Source organism: Pristis pectinata, chromosome 28, assembly GCF_009764475.1.
Source record: "Pristis pectinata isolate sPriPec2 chromosome 28, sPriPec2.1.pri, whole genome shotgun sequence".
Taxonomy (NCBI): domain Eukaryota; kingdom Metazoa; phylum Chordata; class Chondrichthyes; order Rhinopristiformes; family Pristidae; genus Pristis; species Pristis pectinata.
The window spans coordinates 24,616,538-24,635,423 of NC_067432.1; the positions used below are offsets into that span (position 1 = coordinate 24,616,538).

The 18,886-nt window shown below is 51.1% G+C and overlaps 1 protein-coding gene across 4 annotated transcripts in view; it reads left to right on the forward strand.

Moving 5' to 3' along the window:
- The window catches only part of lrrk1 (leucine-rich repeat kinase 1), a 139,487-nt gene that overhangs the window by 73,965 nt on the left and 46,636 nt on the right, over positions 1-18,886 (forward strand). For all 4 annotated transcript variants that reach the window (XM_052040605.1, XM_052040607.1, XM_052040606.1 and 1 more), the window contains 4 exons: positions 5,820-5,992; positions 8,283-8,403; positions 17,515-17,674; positions 18,257-18,533. In XM_052040605.1, the coding sequence (XP_051896565.1) occupies positions 5,820-5,992; positions 8,283-8,403; positions 17,515-17,674; positions 18,257-18,533 (731 nt within the window). The remainder of the gene's footprint in view (positions 1-5,819; positions 5,993-8,282; positions 8,404-17,514; positions 17,675-18,256; positions 18,534-18,886) is intronic.

Genomic DNA, 18,886 nt, shown 5'->3' on the forward strand with positions numbered 1-18,886 from the left:
CTCCTCGCATCCCCCCCCTCCTCGCATCCCCCCCCTCCTCGCATCCCCCCCTCCTCGCATCCCCCCCCTCCTCGCATCCCCCCCCTCCTCGCATCCCCCCCCTCCTCGCCTCCACCCCCTCCTCGCATCCCCCCCCTCCTCGCATCCCCCCCCTCCTCGCATCCCCCCCCTCCTCGCATCCCCCCCCTCCTCGCATCCCCCCCCTCCTCGCATCCCCCCCTCCTCGCATACCACCCTCCTCCCATACCCCCCTCCTCGCATCCCCCCCTCCTCCCATACCCCCCTCCTCGCATCCACCCCCTCCTCGCATCCACCCCCTCCTCGCATCCACCCCCTCCTCGCATCCACCCCCTCCTCGCATCCACCCCCTCCTCGCATCCACCCCCTCCTCGCATCCACCCCCTCCTCGCATCCACCCCCCCCTCGCATCCACCCCCTCCTCGCATCCACCCCCTCCTCGCATCCACCCCCTCCTCGCATCCACCCCCTCCTCGCATCCACCCCCTCCTCGCATCCACCCCCTCCTCGCATCCACCCCCTCCTCGCATCCACCCCCTCCTCGCATCCACCCCCTCCTCGCATCCACCCCCTCCTCGCATCCACCCCCTCCTCGCATCCACCCCCTCCTCGCATCCACCCCCTCCTCGCATCCACCCCCTCCTCGCATCCACCCCCTCCTCGCATCCACCCCCTCCTCGCATCCACCCCCTCCTCGCATCCACCCCCTCCTCGCATCCACCCCCTCCTCGCATCCACCCCCTCCTCGCATCCACCCCCTCCTCGCATCCACCCCCTCCTCGCATCCACCCCCTCCTCGCATCCACCCCCTCCTCGCATCCACCCCCTCCTCGCATCCACCCCCTCCTCGCATCCACCCCCTCCTCGCATCCACCCCCTCCTCGCATCCACCCCCTCCTCGCATCCACCCCCTCCTCGCATCCACCCCCTCCTCGCATCCACCCCCTCCTCGCATCCACCCCCTCCTCGCATCCACCCCCTCCTCGCATCCACCCCCTCCTCGCATCCACCCCCTCCTCGCATCCACCCCCTCCTCGCATCCACCCCCTCCTCGCATCCACCCCCTCCTCGCATCCACCCCCTCCTCGCATCCACCCCCTCCTCGCATCCACCCCCTCCTCGCATCCACCCCCTCCTCGCATCCACCCCCTCCTCGCATCCACCCCCTCCTCGCATCCACCCCCTCCTCGCATCCACCCCCTCCTCGCATCCACCCCCTCCTCGCATCCACCCCCTCCTCGCATCCACCCCCTCCTCGCATCCACCCCCTCCTCGCATCCACCCCCTCCTCGCATCCCCCCCTCCTCGCATCCACCCCCTCCTCGCATCCACCCCCTCCTCGCATCCACCCCCTCCTCGCATCCACCCCCTCCTCGCATCCACCCCCTCCTCGCATCCACCCCCTCCTCGCATCCACCCCCTCCTCGCATCCACCCCCTCCTCGCATCCACCCCCTCCTCGCATCCACCCCCTCCTCGCATCCACCCCCTCCTCGCATCCACCCCCTCCTCGCATCCACCCCCTCCTCGCATCCACCCCCTCCTCGCATCCACCCCCTCCTCGCATCCACCCCCTCCTCGCATCCACCCCCTCCTCGCATCCACCCCCTCCTCGCATCCACCCCCTCCTCGCATCCACCCCCTCCTCGCATCCACCCCCTCCTCGCATCCACCCCCTCCTCGCATCCACCCCCTCCTCGCATCCACCCCCTCCTCGCATCCACCCCCTCCTCGCATCCACCCCCTCCTCGCATCCACCCCCTCCTCGCATCCACCCCCTCCTCGCATCCACCCCCTCCTCGCATCCACCCCCTCCTCGCATCCACCCCCTCCTCGCATCCACCCCCTCCTCGCATCCACCCCCTCCTCGCATCCACCCCCTCCTCGCATCCACCCCCTCCTCGCATCCACCCCCTCCTCGCATCCACCCCCTCCTCGCATCCACCCCCTCCTCGCATCCACCCCCTCCTCGCATCCACCCCCTCCTCGCATCCACCCCCTCCTCGCATCCACCCCCTCCTCGCATCCACCCCCTCCTCGCATCCACCCCCTCCTCGCATCCACCCCCTCCTCGCATCCACCCCCTCCTCGCATACCCCCTCCTCCATCCACCCCCTCCTCCATCACCCCCTCCTCCATCCACCCCCTCCTCCATACCCCCCTCCTCCATCCCCCCTCCTCCATCCCCCCTCCTCCATCCACCCCCCCTCCATCCCCCCCTCCTCCATCCACCCCTCCTCACATCCCCCCCCCCCCCCCCCCCACCCCACCCCCCACCCCCCCCCCCCCCCCCCACCCCCCCCCCCCCCCACCCCCCCCCCCCCCCCCCCCCCCCCCCCCCCACCCCCCCCCCCCCCCCCCCCCCCCCCCCCCCCCCACATCCCCCCCCCTCACACCCCCCCCCCCCCCCCCCCCCCACCCCCCCTCCCCCCCCCCCCCCCCCACCCCCCCCCCCCCCCCCCCCCCCCCCCCCCTCCCCACCCCCCCCCCCCCCCCCCCCCCCCCCCCCACCCCCCCCCCCCCCCCCCCCCCCCCACACCCCCCCCCCCCCCCCCCCTCTCGCATCCACCCCTCCTCGCATCCACCCCCCTCCTCGCATCCACCCCCTCCTCGCATCCACCCCCTCCTCTCATCCACCCCCTCCTCGCATCCACCCCCTCCTCGCATCCACCCCCTCCTCGCATCCACCCCCTCCTCGCATCCACCCCCTCCTCGCATCCACCCCCTCCTCGCATCCACCCCCTCCTCGCATCCACCCCCATCCTCGCATCCACCCCCTCCTCGCATCCACCCCCTCCTCGCATCCACCCCCCCCCGCATCCACCCCCTCCTCGCATCCACCCCCCTCCTCGCATCCACCCCCTCCTCGCATCCACCCCCTCCTCGCATCCACCCCCTCCTCGCATCCACCCCCTCCTCGCATCCACCCCCTCCTCGCATCCACCCCCTCCTCGCATCCACCCCCTCCTCGCATCCACCCCCTCCTCGCATCCACCCCCTCCTCGCATCCACCCCCTCCTCGCATCCACCCCCTCCTCGCATCCACCCCCTCCTCGCATCCACCCCCTCCTCGCATCCACCCCCTCCTCGCATCCACCCCCTCCTCGCATCCACCCCCTCCTCGCATCCACCCCCTCCTCGCATCCACCCCCTCCTCGCATCCACCCCTCCTCGCATCCACCCCCTCCTCGCATCCACCCCCTCCTCGCATCCACCCCCTCCTCGCATCCACCCCCTCCTCGCATCCACCCCCTCCTCGCATCCACCCCCTCCTCGCATCCACCCCCTCCTCGCATCCACCCCCTCCTCGCATCCACCCCCTCCTCGCATCCACCCCCTCCTCGCATCCACCCCCTCCTCGCATCCACCCCCTCCTCGCATCCACCCCCTCCTCGCATCCACCCCCTCCTCGCATCCACCCCCCTCCTCGCATCCACCCCCTCCTCGCATCCACCCCCTCCTCGCATCCACCCCCCTCCTCGCATCCACCCTCCTCGCATCCACCCCCTCCTCGCATCCACCCCCTCCTCGCATCCACCCCCTCCTCGCATCCACCCCCTCCTCGCATCCACCCCCTCCTCGCATCCACCCCCTCCTCGCATCCACCCCTCCTCGCATCCACCCCCTCCTCGCATCCACCCCCTCCTCGCATCACCCCCTCCTCGCATCCCCCCCTCCTCGCATCCACCCCCTCCTCGCATCCCCCCCTCCTCGCATCCCCCCTCCTCGCATCCACCCCCTCCTCGCATCCACCCCCTCCTCGCATCCACCCCCTCCTCGCATCCACCCCCCTCCTCGCATCCACCCCCTCCTCGCATTCAACCCCCTCCTCGCATCCACCCCCTCCTCGCATCCACCCCCTCCTCGCATCCACCCCTCCTCGCATCCACCCCCTCCTCGCATCCACCCCCCTCCTCGCATCCACCCCCTCCTCGCATCCACCCCCCTCCTCGCATCCACCCCCTCCTCGCATCCACCCCCTCCTCGCATCCACCCCCTCCTCGCATCCACCCCCTCCTCCCATACCCCCCTCCTCCCAGACCCCCCTCCTCCCATACCCCCCTCCTCCCATACCCCCCTCCTCCCATACCCCCCTCCTCCCATACCCCCCTCCTCCCATACCCCCCCTCACATCCCCCCTCCTCACATCCCCCCTCCTCACATCCCCCCTCCTCACATCCCACCCTCCTCACATCCCACCCTCCCCACATCCCACCCTCCCCACATCCCACCCTCCCCACATCCCACCCTCCCCACATCCCACCCTCCCCACATCCCACCCTCCCCACATCCCACCCTCCTCACATCCCACCCTCCTCACATCCCCACCCCCCTCACATCCCCACCCCCCCTCACATCCCCACCCCCCCTCACATCCCCACCCCCCCTCACATCCTCTCCCCCTCCTCACATCCTCTCCCCCTTCTCTCTCCACCCCCCCTCCTCTCTCTCTCCACCCCCCCTCCTCTCCCCCCTCAAATTGCTCAGAGATCTCCGCCTATCAAAGCCAGACTGATGATCTGTGATTAATCCCTCTTTAACGAAATCTGCATTAATTTTTTGAAATAATTTCCCTACTACTGATGTTGGACTCACAGGCCTGTAATAACCTGGCTTATCCTTACAGCACATCTTGTGTAATTTGCAGTCCTCCAGTTATCTACCACCTCACCTGTGACAAGCAAAGTTTTTGAAAATGTCTTGTCAGATATTGTCTGTCTCCCTTGCCTCCCACAGCAGCCTGGGATACATCTGTCAGGCCCTATGGATCTATCCACCTCTAAGCCCACTGAGACATCTAATAACTCCCCCCTTTCAATGGTAATTTGTTCTGGAATTCCACTGCCTACCTCATACCCCATACACTCTTCTATTCCCATTTTCCTGACCCCTGGTGTTCCGGATTCCAGTGCCGGTTCCAGGCGCGCACACAACCACGGTCCAACCCCCAGCTCTGGGCACGTACCACTTGCACTCTGGACCCGCAGTTCACATTCCACTAGTGAGTGAGCCAGCTGTTGGACCACCATGATTTCCAAACATTTAGATGCTGGATTACCACAGTTTTACTGTACCCACCATATATATCCAACCCTTGACATCCAGGTTTCCTTGGACTTGCTATCTGTACCCTTCACCCTCAGGTGAACCCATAGTGTCCTGAGGCTCACGATTTCACCCCTGAATGTCTCCCACTTACCAGATGTAGCCTGACTGCAGCTAGCTGCTCCCAGTCTACTTTTGCCAGGGCCTGTCTTGTGATATTAAATCAAGCTTTCCCCAAATGAGGAGCTTAACTTTCAGACCATCCTTATCCTTTTCCATAACTATATTGACACCGACAGAGTTATGCTCTCAAGCTCCAAAATGCTCTCCCCCAACATTCCAACTACTTGAGCATGGATGAGTTGTGCCAAAGGGCCTGTTTCATGCTGTGTAACTCTATGACTCTACTTGTCCAGCCACATTTCCTAAGATTAGGTCCAATACTGCCCCTCCTTTTATAGGACTATCTACATACTGGCTGAAAAATTTCTCTTGGACGCATTTTAAAAAATCCACCCTCTCTTATATCTCTCTGTCTCCCTCATCTGTCCCTTTACCTTTATGTTCTCAGTCACTCTGTATGCTGTTGTTTTCCTTTCTGGTCCCTTTGACTCTCTAAGCTGTTCTATATATCTCCATCTCTTTGCTTTTTCTCTCCTCCACAGAATATTGTTTTCATTCTGTTCTTGAGTAATAATGTTAACAGCAGGTTTAATGTCAAACCTTTACAGAACTTCTGGATGTGTTTTGTTTAAGGCCAAGGCTCCAAATGCCACTGTGATTGTGGTTGGAACCCATCTCGATCTGATTGACACTAAATTTCGCACAGAGAGGATCGCTACACTTCGTGCATACATCTTGGCTTTGTGTCGCTCGCCATCCGGACCCAGAGCGAGTGGGTATCCTGACATCAGTTGTCGGAACTTACAGTGAGTCAAATCATTTTTATCTTGTACACCACCCATGTACGTACAGAATCACCGAATTGTCGCAGCATCAAAGGAGGCCATTCAGTCCATCAAATCCATATGCTGTACAGGAGCTAACCATCTAGTCCCATTCCATGGCCCTCTCCCCATAGCTCTCCAAATTCCTTCCTTTCAGATGCTTATCCAGCTCCCTTTTGAACACAGTTAAATCTGCCTCTATATTCCAGACCCTAATTATTTGCTGTATGAAGATATTTTAAAAAATCTTCACGTACTTTCAGTTCTCTTGCCAATCACCTTTATTCTGTGTCCCCTAGTTCTTGACACCTCCGCCAATAGGAATGGTTTTGATCTAACGTTCATGATCTTAAATCCCTCTATCAGATATCAAAAAGTTCCAAAGGGAACATCTCCAGCTTCTCCAACCAATCCAATAAAGAGGTCCCTCATCCCTAGAATCATTTTAGTAAATCTCTCCTGCACCTCCTTTAAAGCCTTTACATCTTTACGAAAATAGAAAATGCTGGAAAGACTCAGCAGGTCAGTCAGCATGTGTGGAAAGAGAAACAGTTAATGTTGCAGAAGGAAAAGATTTTTGATTTACATCTTTTCTGAAGACTAGTTTATGCTTAACTAGTGTTTTATCAAGGTTCATCATGCCTTCCTTGCTCTTGTGTTCCTTATTTATAAAGTCCTGGCTCCCATCTGCATTTTTAACCACTTTCTTGGAACAGCCCTGCCAATTCCAATAAACTCTGCGCATATACTTGCAGAGTTGTTCCTCTTGAAGAATTGTATCCTCTGGTTTATATCAGTGTAAAGGAAGAGCCCCATTTCAGATATTTAATTTTAATCTGCAGTGGGTCCCAACTGGCCATGTAAACTTTGGTTCCATTCCAGTTGTTACCCGTAGCCCAGTGGTGCGGAGCTTCAAGGAAGTGCTGTGTCTACCAACACATTACAGCTTGCTCTGTGTCACCACCCCGGGCTCTGTGCTGCTGTTCCAAACCTGACCATCGCATTTGCTAAGCTCTTAATTTTGCCCCTCAGTTTAATTGAAGTTTCACAATGGTTCCCATCCCGTCCTAGCCTTACTCCCCAATGCCAACTGTCAATCTTCCTCTCCTGGTGATATTACCAGTAGCACTGACAGCAAGTAGTTTTCTGTGAATTGGCTTGAGAATCATTTTGTGTAGAATCCAAAACCCAGCAAAAATAAAAATACTACTTCTCTCTGTACCAAGCTGCTGCCTGGAGGTACAAAGGCACAATGTTGTTCTTAATTTCTTTTTAAACAGGGTGTTCTGTCTTGAGGTTGAGCATCTGAGAATGATTTGTGTCCAGGTCAGGTTTCACTAATCCCTGTGATCACTTTTCTAGGGAAAGAAATGGGACAAAATTAATTCAAGGCTGAATTTAAAAGCACTGCATATTCCTGATAAAGTATAAAGAGGAGGCTGAAACATCACAGGTTCAGGTGCCAATGGGTTGATCTGCATGTTGTTTCCTGGTGGACTGTAGATAATTTATAAAGTGTGTATGGAGTAAATATTTACAGCTTAGAAAGAGGGTATGTGGTCACCATTTATCACTTACGTTAGTAAGTGGTTGAATTACCTTGTTGCATCATCAACCTACACACTTTGTTTGATCTCTACTTGCACAGGTAGCTATAGACCCTCATAGTTTTATATGTTTCAATTAAGTCTTTTCTCAGCCTCCTGTGTTCCAAAGAAAACAGCCACAACTTTTCCGATGCTTTACTCAGAACTAACTGGCAACATCCTGGTGCATCTCTGTATCCCATCCAGTGCAATCACATCTTGGAAACTTTATCTGATAGAAGTTTATAAGATTATGAGAGGCATAGATAGACAACCAGTATCTTCTTCCCAGGGGCGAAATGTCTTATATTAGAGGGCGTGCATTTAAGGTGAGAGGGGGTAAGTTCAAAGGGGATGTGGGGGACAACTTTTTTTTAACACAAAGAGTGGTGGGTGCCTGGAATGCGCTGCCAGGGGTGGTAGTGGAGGCAAAAACGATGGAGGCATTTAAGAGGCTTTTAGCTAGGTACACAAATATGCAGAGAATGGAGGGACATGGCCGTGTATGCAGAAGGGACTAGTTTAGTTAGGCTTTTAATTACTAGTTCAATTAGTTCGGCACAACATTGTGAGCCCAAGGGCCTGTTCCTGTGCTGTACTGTTCTATGTTCTATCTTTTCTGTAGTGACCAGAACTGTGCCTAATAACTTTGTTCCACCTGTTTATACTGTAATTTTTCCTTGCAGTGAGTTATCGTGCAAAACATTGGATGGACTAGAAGGGCTCCGCAAACTGATCTTTCAAGTTGCATGCAGCATGAGAGACACGGGGAGTGCAACTACTTCACAGAAGTTGGTTGGAAGACTGGTAGGTGGTTGTTTTGTATAATGACCTAGAAGGTAGTGCATGAGTTGGAATCTGAAAGCTGCCAACATAGGGCAATGGCCCAGTCTTACAATCCATGTGCAGGGTCTGTATAAAAGTCACCGTATTCTGACAGTAAAATCCCCGACACTGTTTCAAGCACATTCTGTTTGTTGTGTAATGATCTCATCTAATGATGTAATGTAAACCTGACCCAGTTGATTGTGTTGTTGGCAAAGGGAGTTGTCCGGAGTTTTTGCTCCATCTCTAAGTCTCTACATCTACATCCAGTAAGAGGATCACTACCTGGGTTTCCTGCCTCACAGTGAGATGAACTACGTTGATTGGCCTATCTCATTACTCATCCCTAGAGAATTTGGAGTCAGTTGTATGAAAGTTCTTTGCGTTTGGTGTGTTGATGATTCAGCTAATTCAGGCCAATGCAGAATGGGATCCCAAGATAAGAACCTAGTCAGTTTCTCACTGCCCCACACTGCCGTATGAAGGTCTGCAGACGGATTGTGACAATTAACAAATGAAATCAAGGTCTGTTGATACAGTAACACCTTGATAGACCATGCCTGAGCCCACTTACTCACGGCTATAAGTGCTATGCCTTGTTAAATCTCTTGGTAAAAAGCAGATGCCAGCAGTGGTATGGTGTGGGAGGGGAGGTAAGGAGGTGGTGTAGAGGTTACTGCTCCCACCTCCCTCTCCACACTGTTCTTTCAGATAGACCTTGAATTCTTCTTTGTAGAGACAGAGAAAAGGTCCTTGGTGCCAGATTCAACACTGCAATATTACAGCAGCTTATGAAGTAGGTGTCTGTTTCCATGGAGGTACAGACAGTGCCTCCGGCTGGTCTCAGAAATATCCAATCAGAGTTCTGCTTACCATCATCCAGGAGCACATTTATGTCTTGAGAAAAAGAGATGCTACCCAGGAGCATTAGGAATCAGCTCTCCATCTGGGACTGATTACAGTATTCTCTCAGACATCCTGTTGTCCTGCTGTATTGTCAGAAGGCTCCCAGGGAAGCTTCCCTGGGGCTAACTTTGGTCATTCATCATGACGGCTGCTGTCCACCCAAGAGAAAGGGAGCAACCTGGTAGCAGCCACGGCGGTGGGTTAGATGGACACACAGCACCAACTAATTAAGCTGATCTGAAAGGGCATCACAAGGGATGTACTTTGGGGTGTTTACTTATGATTTATCAATATAGTCAGTGTCATTTTTATCTAACATCTGCTGCTATTTGGTAATTAAATGTCTCTCAATCATTCAGTTGTTGAGATTGCAATGATGCGTGCACGCAGAGTGAGAGATAGGTGAATGAACCCTATGACTGTTGTCCCTCGTTGGAACTCCTGTGGTTCCGAAGTTCCCTCAGGTGATTCGGAACCAAAAGCATAGACGCCGTGGGTGACCTTGTAAAGTCATTGAGAGCTGGCAGCTAATTCTCTCTTCATCAGGTATCATTGTAACAGATGTGATCTGTGTGTGTGAGAGATGCACATTTGGCACTCCTAGTCTGGGCAACAGATATCATCCTGAGGCCACCATGTGATGAATGCTCCTTACCTTGGGCCAGATCGATTTCTGGTGAACCAAATGTAGGCATTCCGTCAATGCAGCCAAAGTCAGTGCTGTCTTTGCACACGTTGTTGGGACAGGTAGTTGGAACTATTGCAACAGTTTTTAGATTGTTAAGATTCCTGAAAGACGAAGACCTATAAGCAAGAGCCCCTTTCTTGTTGTTCATTTTGTATGAATGGTGCTGATGTTTGAAGCTCTCCATGGAAAGATTCACTGTATTAGGTTTCTTTTTAAGACAAGATAAGATGAGATTTCTTTATTAGTCACATGTACATCGAAACACACAGTGAAATGTATCTTTGCGTAGAGTGTTCTGAGGGCAGCCCACAAGTGTCGCCACGCTTCCGGCGCCGACATACCGTGCCCACAACTTCTTAACCCGTACGTCTTTGGAATGTGGAAGGAAACCAGAGCACCTGGAGGAAACCCACGCAGTCACGGGGAGAACATACAAACTCCTTATAGACAGCGGCCGGAATTGAAACCAGGTCGCTGGCGCTGTAATAGCGTTACGCTAACTGCTACAATAGTTGGTCTCCTCCCCAAGTCCTTGTCAGTCGATGATGTGGAGAGCCTGCAAATTTTGTGTGATATCTGCCTTAGCAAGGCTGCCTGCAAAGATTTCCAGGGACCTTGACATAAGACATAACTGAATTGTTTGATATTCTAGTTATTAGGTCTGTCTTGGGCTGAAATGTGCTGCCAGTAATGCAAATATGAGCATGGATATCCAACAGTTTTTGGATAGCACTAAGTCCTTTAGTTCGGTTCCATCAGATGGCTCCGTTAACTGCGACTCCTCCAGATCTTATCCAATTACAAGGATAAGCAGCTGAACAGAATGCTGAAAGCTGGCTGCAATGCAGGAAAGCACAAAAACACTCTTCACTTGGATCATTATTGCCAATTACATTGATGCAAGGAGAACTGCAAGTGTGGACACCCCAGTCAGTGAAGGTGCCTGAGACACGAGACTGCAGATGCTGGAATCTGGAGCGACAAACAATCTGCTGGAGGAACTCAGCAAGTCGAGCAGCATCTGTGAGAGGAAAGGAATTGTTGACGTTTCAGGTCGAAAGCTGCAAAGGACCAAACAGGGTTTCGACCTGAAACCTCGATAATCTCTTTTCTCCCACAGATGCTACTCGACACGCTGGGCTCCTCCGGCAGGTTGTTTGTTGTGCCTGAAGAAATGTGTAATTGATATCTGTAGGGATCCTGAATGGAACCACATGCTTGCCTCCTCTTTGTTTTCTGAGGCCTCAACCATCACCACCATAATTGAAAAAAGAAAGATGTGATCTTGTGCTCAGTTAGTAGACCAACATGGAGTAGGTTGCAGAAGCACAGAAACCTCTGAAAGGTAAGGAAGTTCTGCCTGCTATCATTTTCTTTGGTTCTTGTTATTCGAGGACCTGATACTGCTGTGACCCTCAGCGAAGCTCCCAGACTGCTGCCATTCTGTTGAACCCCTCTGCAGACAAGATTGAAGGGTTGGACCTGCACTGGAGTCACAGGGCAGAGTGGCCTCTGTCCATGGGCCCCTGTCAAACGATTAGGAATACCTCTGGCTGTGCGCACTGCCCTTTGTCCCACAGAGGAATCTCCATGACTGGATCCGGATCCCACGGAGTGGGGTCTTCCACTGGTTATGCAGGCAATTAAACTGTCCCCAACAGCACGTCCACAGAGAGGTCCTCCCTTCAGCGACATCTGCCCCGATCCTCGCCCTCGGGCACCTGCTGTACTTGCCCCCTCCACCTCCTGATGATGTGGGCTCTTGCACAGCTCTGCGATTGGCTGACATCGCAGGAGGCAGCAGACGATGACAACCTATGAAGTCCCCTCCGGTGAGAAGTGGAGGTCACCCCCCATGGTGGTGCAGGCAGAGAGAGCACATTTCAAGGAGGCTGACGCCATTCTCCACTGGTCCGTCTGATTTCTGTTGTGGTGGCGCTCACCTGAGATGGCTAGAGCCTGGCTGGAGGCCAAGGAAGCAGCGAAGAGTCCTCAACCCCTGGGCCACATTGAGAGAGACACCATTGGAAACAGGCCCTTCAGCCCACTGAGTCCATGCTGACCATCAAACACCCACTTACACTAGTCCTACGTTAATCGCATTCTCCCTACATTCTACCAACTCCCCCTAGATTCTACCACTCACCTACACACAGGGGAGATTCATAGCTGCCAATTAATCTGCCAACCCGCACAACTTTGTGATGTGGGAGGAAACTGGAACACCTGGAGGAAACCCACACAATCGCAGGGAGAACGTGTGTGAACTCCACACAAGGAGCACCCAAGATCAGGATTGAACCTGGGTCACTGGAGCTGTGAGGCAGCGGCTCCACAAGCTAGGTCCTGTACTTCAGGCATGTGGTAGTACAGGAAGCAGCGAGGACTGTCTGAGCGGAAACGAGTCACGTGAGCTTCCCCAGGGTCATGGCATTGACCTTGAGCAAGTCTTCTCGTGGTCGTCCATGCCTGTACCTCTGGGGAGAGCCTGTATATTTTTTTATTTATCCTTCACGATCTAGGTGTCACTGACAGGGCTGGCGTTTATTCCCCATCCCTCAGTGCCCTTGGGCTGAGGAGTTTGCTGGGCCTTTTCAGTGATCACATCTGGGGGATCTGGCACTGTATATCCACCCCAGAAACCTCCTCCCCAGAAAGGCAGGAGTGAACCAAATGCTCTTTCACAATAATAGGAGTGCTTTCATGGTCATCGTTACTTAAACGTACTGATTATTAGCTGAATGTAAATTCCTCAGCTGCCATGGTGAGGTTTGAACACGAGCCCCTGGATTGCTCGTATTGTAAGTTAACCACTGTACTCATGTGATGTCTCTCTGTGGGCAGGCACTTTGCTTAAGGGGGTGCCCTTGCCACCAATCCCGAGGTTCCCAGCCCATTCCGAATGTTAAGCCAGGGGCTGGTGTGAAGCCTGCAAGAATGGTGTGTTGGCACCTGGTGTGATCTGGAAGCTGAGATCGTGACCTCCCCTTCCACAGGGGGAGTCTGATCTGGGTGGTGTGACCACAAAAAGGTCGCAGATCTCTCTCAGTATTGATGTTTAAAGCCATAGCCCCACTGTACAGAATGAGAGCATCCCATTGACAGTACACATCGCTGTGGTGACACACTTCCAGTGTGATTGATTGATGACTGGTCTGACACTGGAACACTATGACTCGGATTTTCCTGGCCACGCACTAACTGAGCATGACACTGAGGTCCGTGCACATCTGATGTGGCATGGCAGTTATTGTCCAAGTGCTCTTCGCAACAGGCAACTTCTGGAGTGCTGCAATTCAGCTGGAATAGCATGCTGTTGAATCCGACTCAGGAAGGCATTGATTTTCCAAAACACAGTGCAGAGAAAGGCAATGCTATACAATAGAATTTCTGGACAAATTTGTTTTGAGTTGGTCTTTGCTATAAGCAATGGAAATTGGATCATAGGATGTCATGGAGTATTTGAAAGAGTGCCATGCCCCACTCCTTTGATTATAATGCAGAGGGAGAGAACGTGCTGTGCAAATTTCGCTGCAGGGGATGTCGGATTTACCAAAGCCCATCTGCCCTCTGCCACATTGGCAGTGTTTTCAGAACTAACTGTTCCACAGTCAGTTCTGAAAATAAACTTCTGAAATTAAAAATTTGAACAAACATAACCTGCCTTTTTATTAACCCAGTATGCTGAGTCTTATTAGATTTCTATAAATTTTTATTTATGCTGTTTGGAATAAGTTATGAAATACGCTGTGGTTATGAAACTACAACAGATTGTTCACGGGAACTTGGCTTGAGTTTGTTTTTATTTTGAAACCAACAAAGCATAAATATTAATACTGTATTTTCTATGCTGAATAGTTAGCAGGCTCTGTCTGCATTGTTGATCTCTCTTGAAAGTGAACACAATGTTCCTTACAATCTCTAAAGATTTATCTCTACTGCCCAGCGGTTCAACCGCGTGAGTCACATTGCTGTAATGTGACGTGTGCTTCTTCATTCTTTTAAAAGACGGACTGATGGACACTCAGAGGGTGACTAGAATGGTGTTGGGGACGAGAGGCTTCAGTTATGCGGACAAGCATTAGAAGCAGTATTGTTCGCCTGAGGGTAGAGCAGGATTAGATGGGACTCAATACAGTTGTTGTTTAAGGTCTTGAGAGGATCTGTTTCATGGCAGAAGCATCAATAAGCAGAGGACGCAGGTTTAACGTTATTGGCAAACTAACCAGAGGGAAGGCAAGTCTTGTAGCTGCAAGATCTGGAATGTAACAGATTCAATATTAACTTCCAAAAGGGTGCTGGAGAGGTAACTGAGGTTTGGGGGAAAGAGCATGGTGTCAGAGTGGGGTTCAAGGCCCAGTAGCCAAACGGATGCCTCTTACAACAAATCTTCCTTTGGTTCTCATGAAGATTCCAAGTTTTTCCTCACATTAATACTTGATTCATCCTCTTCCCGCAGTCAGCCCCCGGCGGGTACAAGTCACTCCAACACAATTCAGCCAGGCGATCAATCTTGCCACGTGATTCAGACTGTAAGTGTCACTGGCAGGCTACAAAACACTGCCATCCCTAGCTATTCACAACTGGCTGTCATTTATTGGCATTTCACAAGAGAGTCTGATCCCATCTTCATCTCTGCATGTTTCACATGAGGAAGGGAAGGATCAGGAGTCAGAACCAGGGCTGGGTTTCCTTTTCCTCCATTGGTTACCCCAGTGCTGTTGTTATATTTGCTTAGCTGTCTGAGATCAACACAACACACCGCTGAATTTGGGCCTTGTGACTTGTCCACATCTGAGTCAATCATGGGTGGTTGAGGTGAGCATTTTAAACAAACAGTACAGCTACTCTTTGTTAATGAGGGTGGTTTAATCTGGTGGGGCTGACGGTCCTGATTCTGTGAGCTTCGCACACTTGATCACTTGGGTGCAGTAAATAGAGAAAGACCAGCTGAGACAGTGTGTGTGCCTGAGAGAAAAATGCCTGAACCAATACTTAACAACAATACAACAGTGAGGTGGTCCAGTCCGCGGAGTGGGTATAAGAGTAGATGTCATTACTTGTAGATCACTCTATTTACGAAGACATCTGGAGCACTGCAAGGTTCACACACTCCAGTGCTGCTGAATAATAGACTGTTTCAAGCAGTTGCAAATGAAAAACAGATTGTAACAGAGAGAGAATGGGAAAAGTACAAGCTGAATGTAAAATCTCTGGAGGAACTGAAAATTACCAATCAGGCTGAGGAGGATTATGGGAGCAGAGAGAACAGGGCAAGGAGATCCCAGAGAGGGAGACAACAGAGGGTGAAGAGGCAATAAAGCACTGAATCTCTGAGTGATATGTCTGCAGCTCCGACTCTGCCACTGGGATCCTGGGATTCATCAAGAGACATATGAGTACAAAAGCCAGTTATTTTGAACCTGGTTAAACTTGTGTTGAGCCATAACCTGAGAACTGCAACATTCTGGTCAACTTTTGGAAGGGTCCAAAGATTCTAGAGGGGGTACAGAAAATAAGTACCTGAATGATAAGATGAGATAATTTGGTGAAATGGGCTGAAAAATGGCAGATGGAGTTTAATGCAGACAAGTGTGAGCTGATCCATTTTGGGAGCACTGGTGAGGCTGGGATATACACCGTGAATGGGCGGGTCTTGGGGAGTATTGAGGAACAGAGCGACCTTGGAGTGGAAGTCCATAGATCCTTGAAGGTGGCAATGCAGGGAGATGGTTAGAATCTGTCTGTGTGGTTCAGTTGGTGCACTCTCATCCCTCCCTCAGAAAGTTGAGAGTTCAAATCCCACTTGAGAAGCTTGCACATCTGTGCATTACCTCAGAGGTTTGTCACTTGGGTGACTCTGCAACCAAGGCCTTTTCTCCCCTTGATGGATATAACACATCTTATGATACTATTTCAAAGAAGCATGTGGAACCAGTCCCCACCATCTCAGCCAATGTAGAGATGAGAAATAGGCTCTGCACCCCTCCAGCCTGCTTCTCCATTCAATACGATCTGATCCAGGCCTCGACTCCACTTTCCTATCTGGTCACATCACCCTTGTCTCCACCACAGACCACATCTCTGTCCATTTTACCCTGGAATGTATTCAATAACACAGACAACTCTCTGGGGCGCAGAATCCCAAAGATTCACGACCCTCGGAGGAAATTCCTTGTTATCCCAGCATGAAGTGTGTGACCCCTAATTCTGAAACTACTCCCCCTCTCAGCAGTTACTCTGTCCAGCCTCCTAAGAATCTTATACATTTCAATAAAAGCACCTCAATCTTTTAAATTCCAGTGAGTACAGGCCCAACCTGCACACCTTTCTCCTTCATTACCAGAAATTAACCTCGTAAACTTTCTGGGACTTGACAACAATGCCAATTTAATAAGGGCTAAATAAGGAGACTAAAGCTCTACGTAGTACTCAATGTATGATCTTACCAACACTCTGCACAGTTATGGTAAGACTTACCTGCTTCATTCCATCTGCAGTACAACCACTTTCCATCTGTCTTCCTAAATGCTTGCTGGACCTGCATGTGTTTTGTGTACAAGGATGCCCAGATCACAATCAGGTTTATTATCACTGACATGTGACGTGAAATTTGTTGTTTTGTGGCAGCAGTACAGTGCAAAGATATAAAATCTATGAATTACAAAAATAAATAAATAGTGCAAAAATAAAAGGAATAATGAGGTAATATTCATGGATCATTCAGAAATCTGATGGTGGAGGGGAAGAAGCTGTTCCTGAATCATTGAATTTGGTTCTTCGGGCTCCTGTACCTCCTCCCCAATGGTAGTAATGAGAAGAGGGTGTGTGTGTTCTGCAGTCTCTCTACATTTAAACAATATTTTGCTTTTCTGTTCTTCCTACCATAGTGGATAATCTCCCATTTCCCCACATTATACCCCATCTGCCAATCTTTTGCCCACTCGCTTAACCCTCTGCAGACTACGGGCAACCCTACATTATGAGAGGGTTGCGTTCCTAGTAAAAGGTCCTTATCACGATTTTCTAGAATGCAAAACCCTGTCATCTGCGCTCGCATCAAGAAATGTGAGCGAAAAGAATTTAACATTGTGTTGATGTTTTTTTATATAATTCTGTGAGAACAAATATTATTCCATATCTTAAATTTCTGTGTAGTGATTTGTGAATTCTGCAAGGCCAAATTTCCATGACCCGAAAGCTGTAACACAGGGTTCACCCGCACTTGCTTTTTCCTCACAACATGCACCCACTTAGACCTCAACCCAACACCCAGACCTGGTCCTAACGATATTACATGCTGAGGGGTGGACTTATAGGTTCACACTCATCTTCTTTTATTGTGGATAAAGCTGTGGTAGCAAATTGCATAAATAATTTTAAAACTGAATTGGCTAGGTCCTTAAAGGTGAGGGATTTACAAGCAAGGAGCACGGATTTGAGATGAACTATGATTGTGCTGAAAGGTTCCATTGTATGAACACTGACCTTCCTTCCAGATACCGAGGAGTTACATCAACCTGCAGACTGCTGTCCTGAAGGAACAGCAGAGAAGAAGTGATAACAATGAGGTCCAGTACTTAACTGACCAACAACTGGAGGAGATTGTGCAGCAGACTCCTGAAAATGACATCAAGGATTTTGAAGACTTACAGACTGGTAATTTGTGTTGATATTTTCATAGAGTCAGAGAGAGAGATAGCACTGAGTCCTTGCTGATTACCAACCACCCTTTCTTTGCTGTAATCCTACCCTAACCCATTATTGTTCTCCCCACATGGACTCCACTCAGATTCTACCACTCCCCTTCACGCTAGGGGTAGTTTACAGCAGCCAATTAACCTACCAACCTGCACATTTTTGAGATGTGGGAGGAAACCGGAGCACCCAGGGGAAACCCACACTGTCACAGGGAGAATGTGTAAACTCCACACGGACAGTACCAGAGGTCAGGATTGAACCCGGGTCTCTGGCTCTGTGAGGCAGCAGCTCTATTAGCTGCACCCCTGTGCCACATGGTAGGTAAGAAACCCGTATGTACTCAATCCTACACTTCCCTCAAGTCTTCTAATATTTGTTTCTCTTAATCTTCTTTAACAACATGTACAAAGTAAAACTTATGAAATCCTCAAATTAAACAACTGCCTTCTGACTGGAATCACACACTGCAGGGAAGAAGATAAAATGTCGGAGGTAACTAGACTAAGATTATACTGAGTTGTTTCTCTGTTTATTTGGCAGCTCTTGGCTTCCTTATTGAGACAGGAGCAGTGCTGCACTTCCCAGACACTAGCCATGGGCTACGCAATCTCTATTTCCTGCATCCCGTGTGGTTATCTGAATGCTTGGAGAGAATTATCAACATCAAAGCATCCCGCTCTCTTGCCACAAACGGAGTGATACAGGTGTCGGAACTAAGAAAACTGCTTGATGGAACTGGCTTCACAAAGCAGACCGAGGAACAATATTTCCAGTTCTTAGCCAAATTTGAGATTGCACTTCCGATTGCCAACAACAGGTAGATCACTTGTGCTCATGTTAAGATGATTAAAAATAAATTTGTCACAACTAACTGTGGATTAAAAAAAATGAATTGATCACAATTTTAGTCACATTTCTAGCACAACAGAATAACGTAACCTTTGAATGATTTTTCTACATTTTCAAATATGCATTCCAGTTGGAACATGGCTCTCACTTTATCACTTTTGATTACAAATATTTGCACTATGAGAAAGATGTACATGGGAGGTATTATCTTTAAGGCTGTTAATTGTTTGTCTATATCATGTACAATTACAGCAAATGCCTATTAATGCATGTCTATATCATGTACAATTACAGCAAATGCCTATTAATGCATTATGCTTT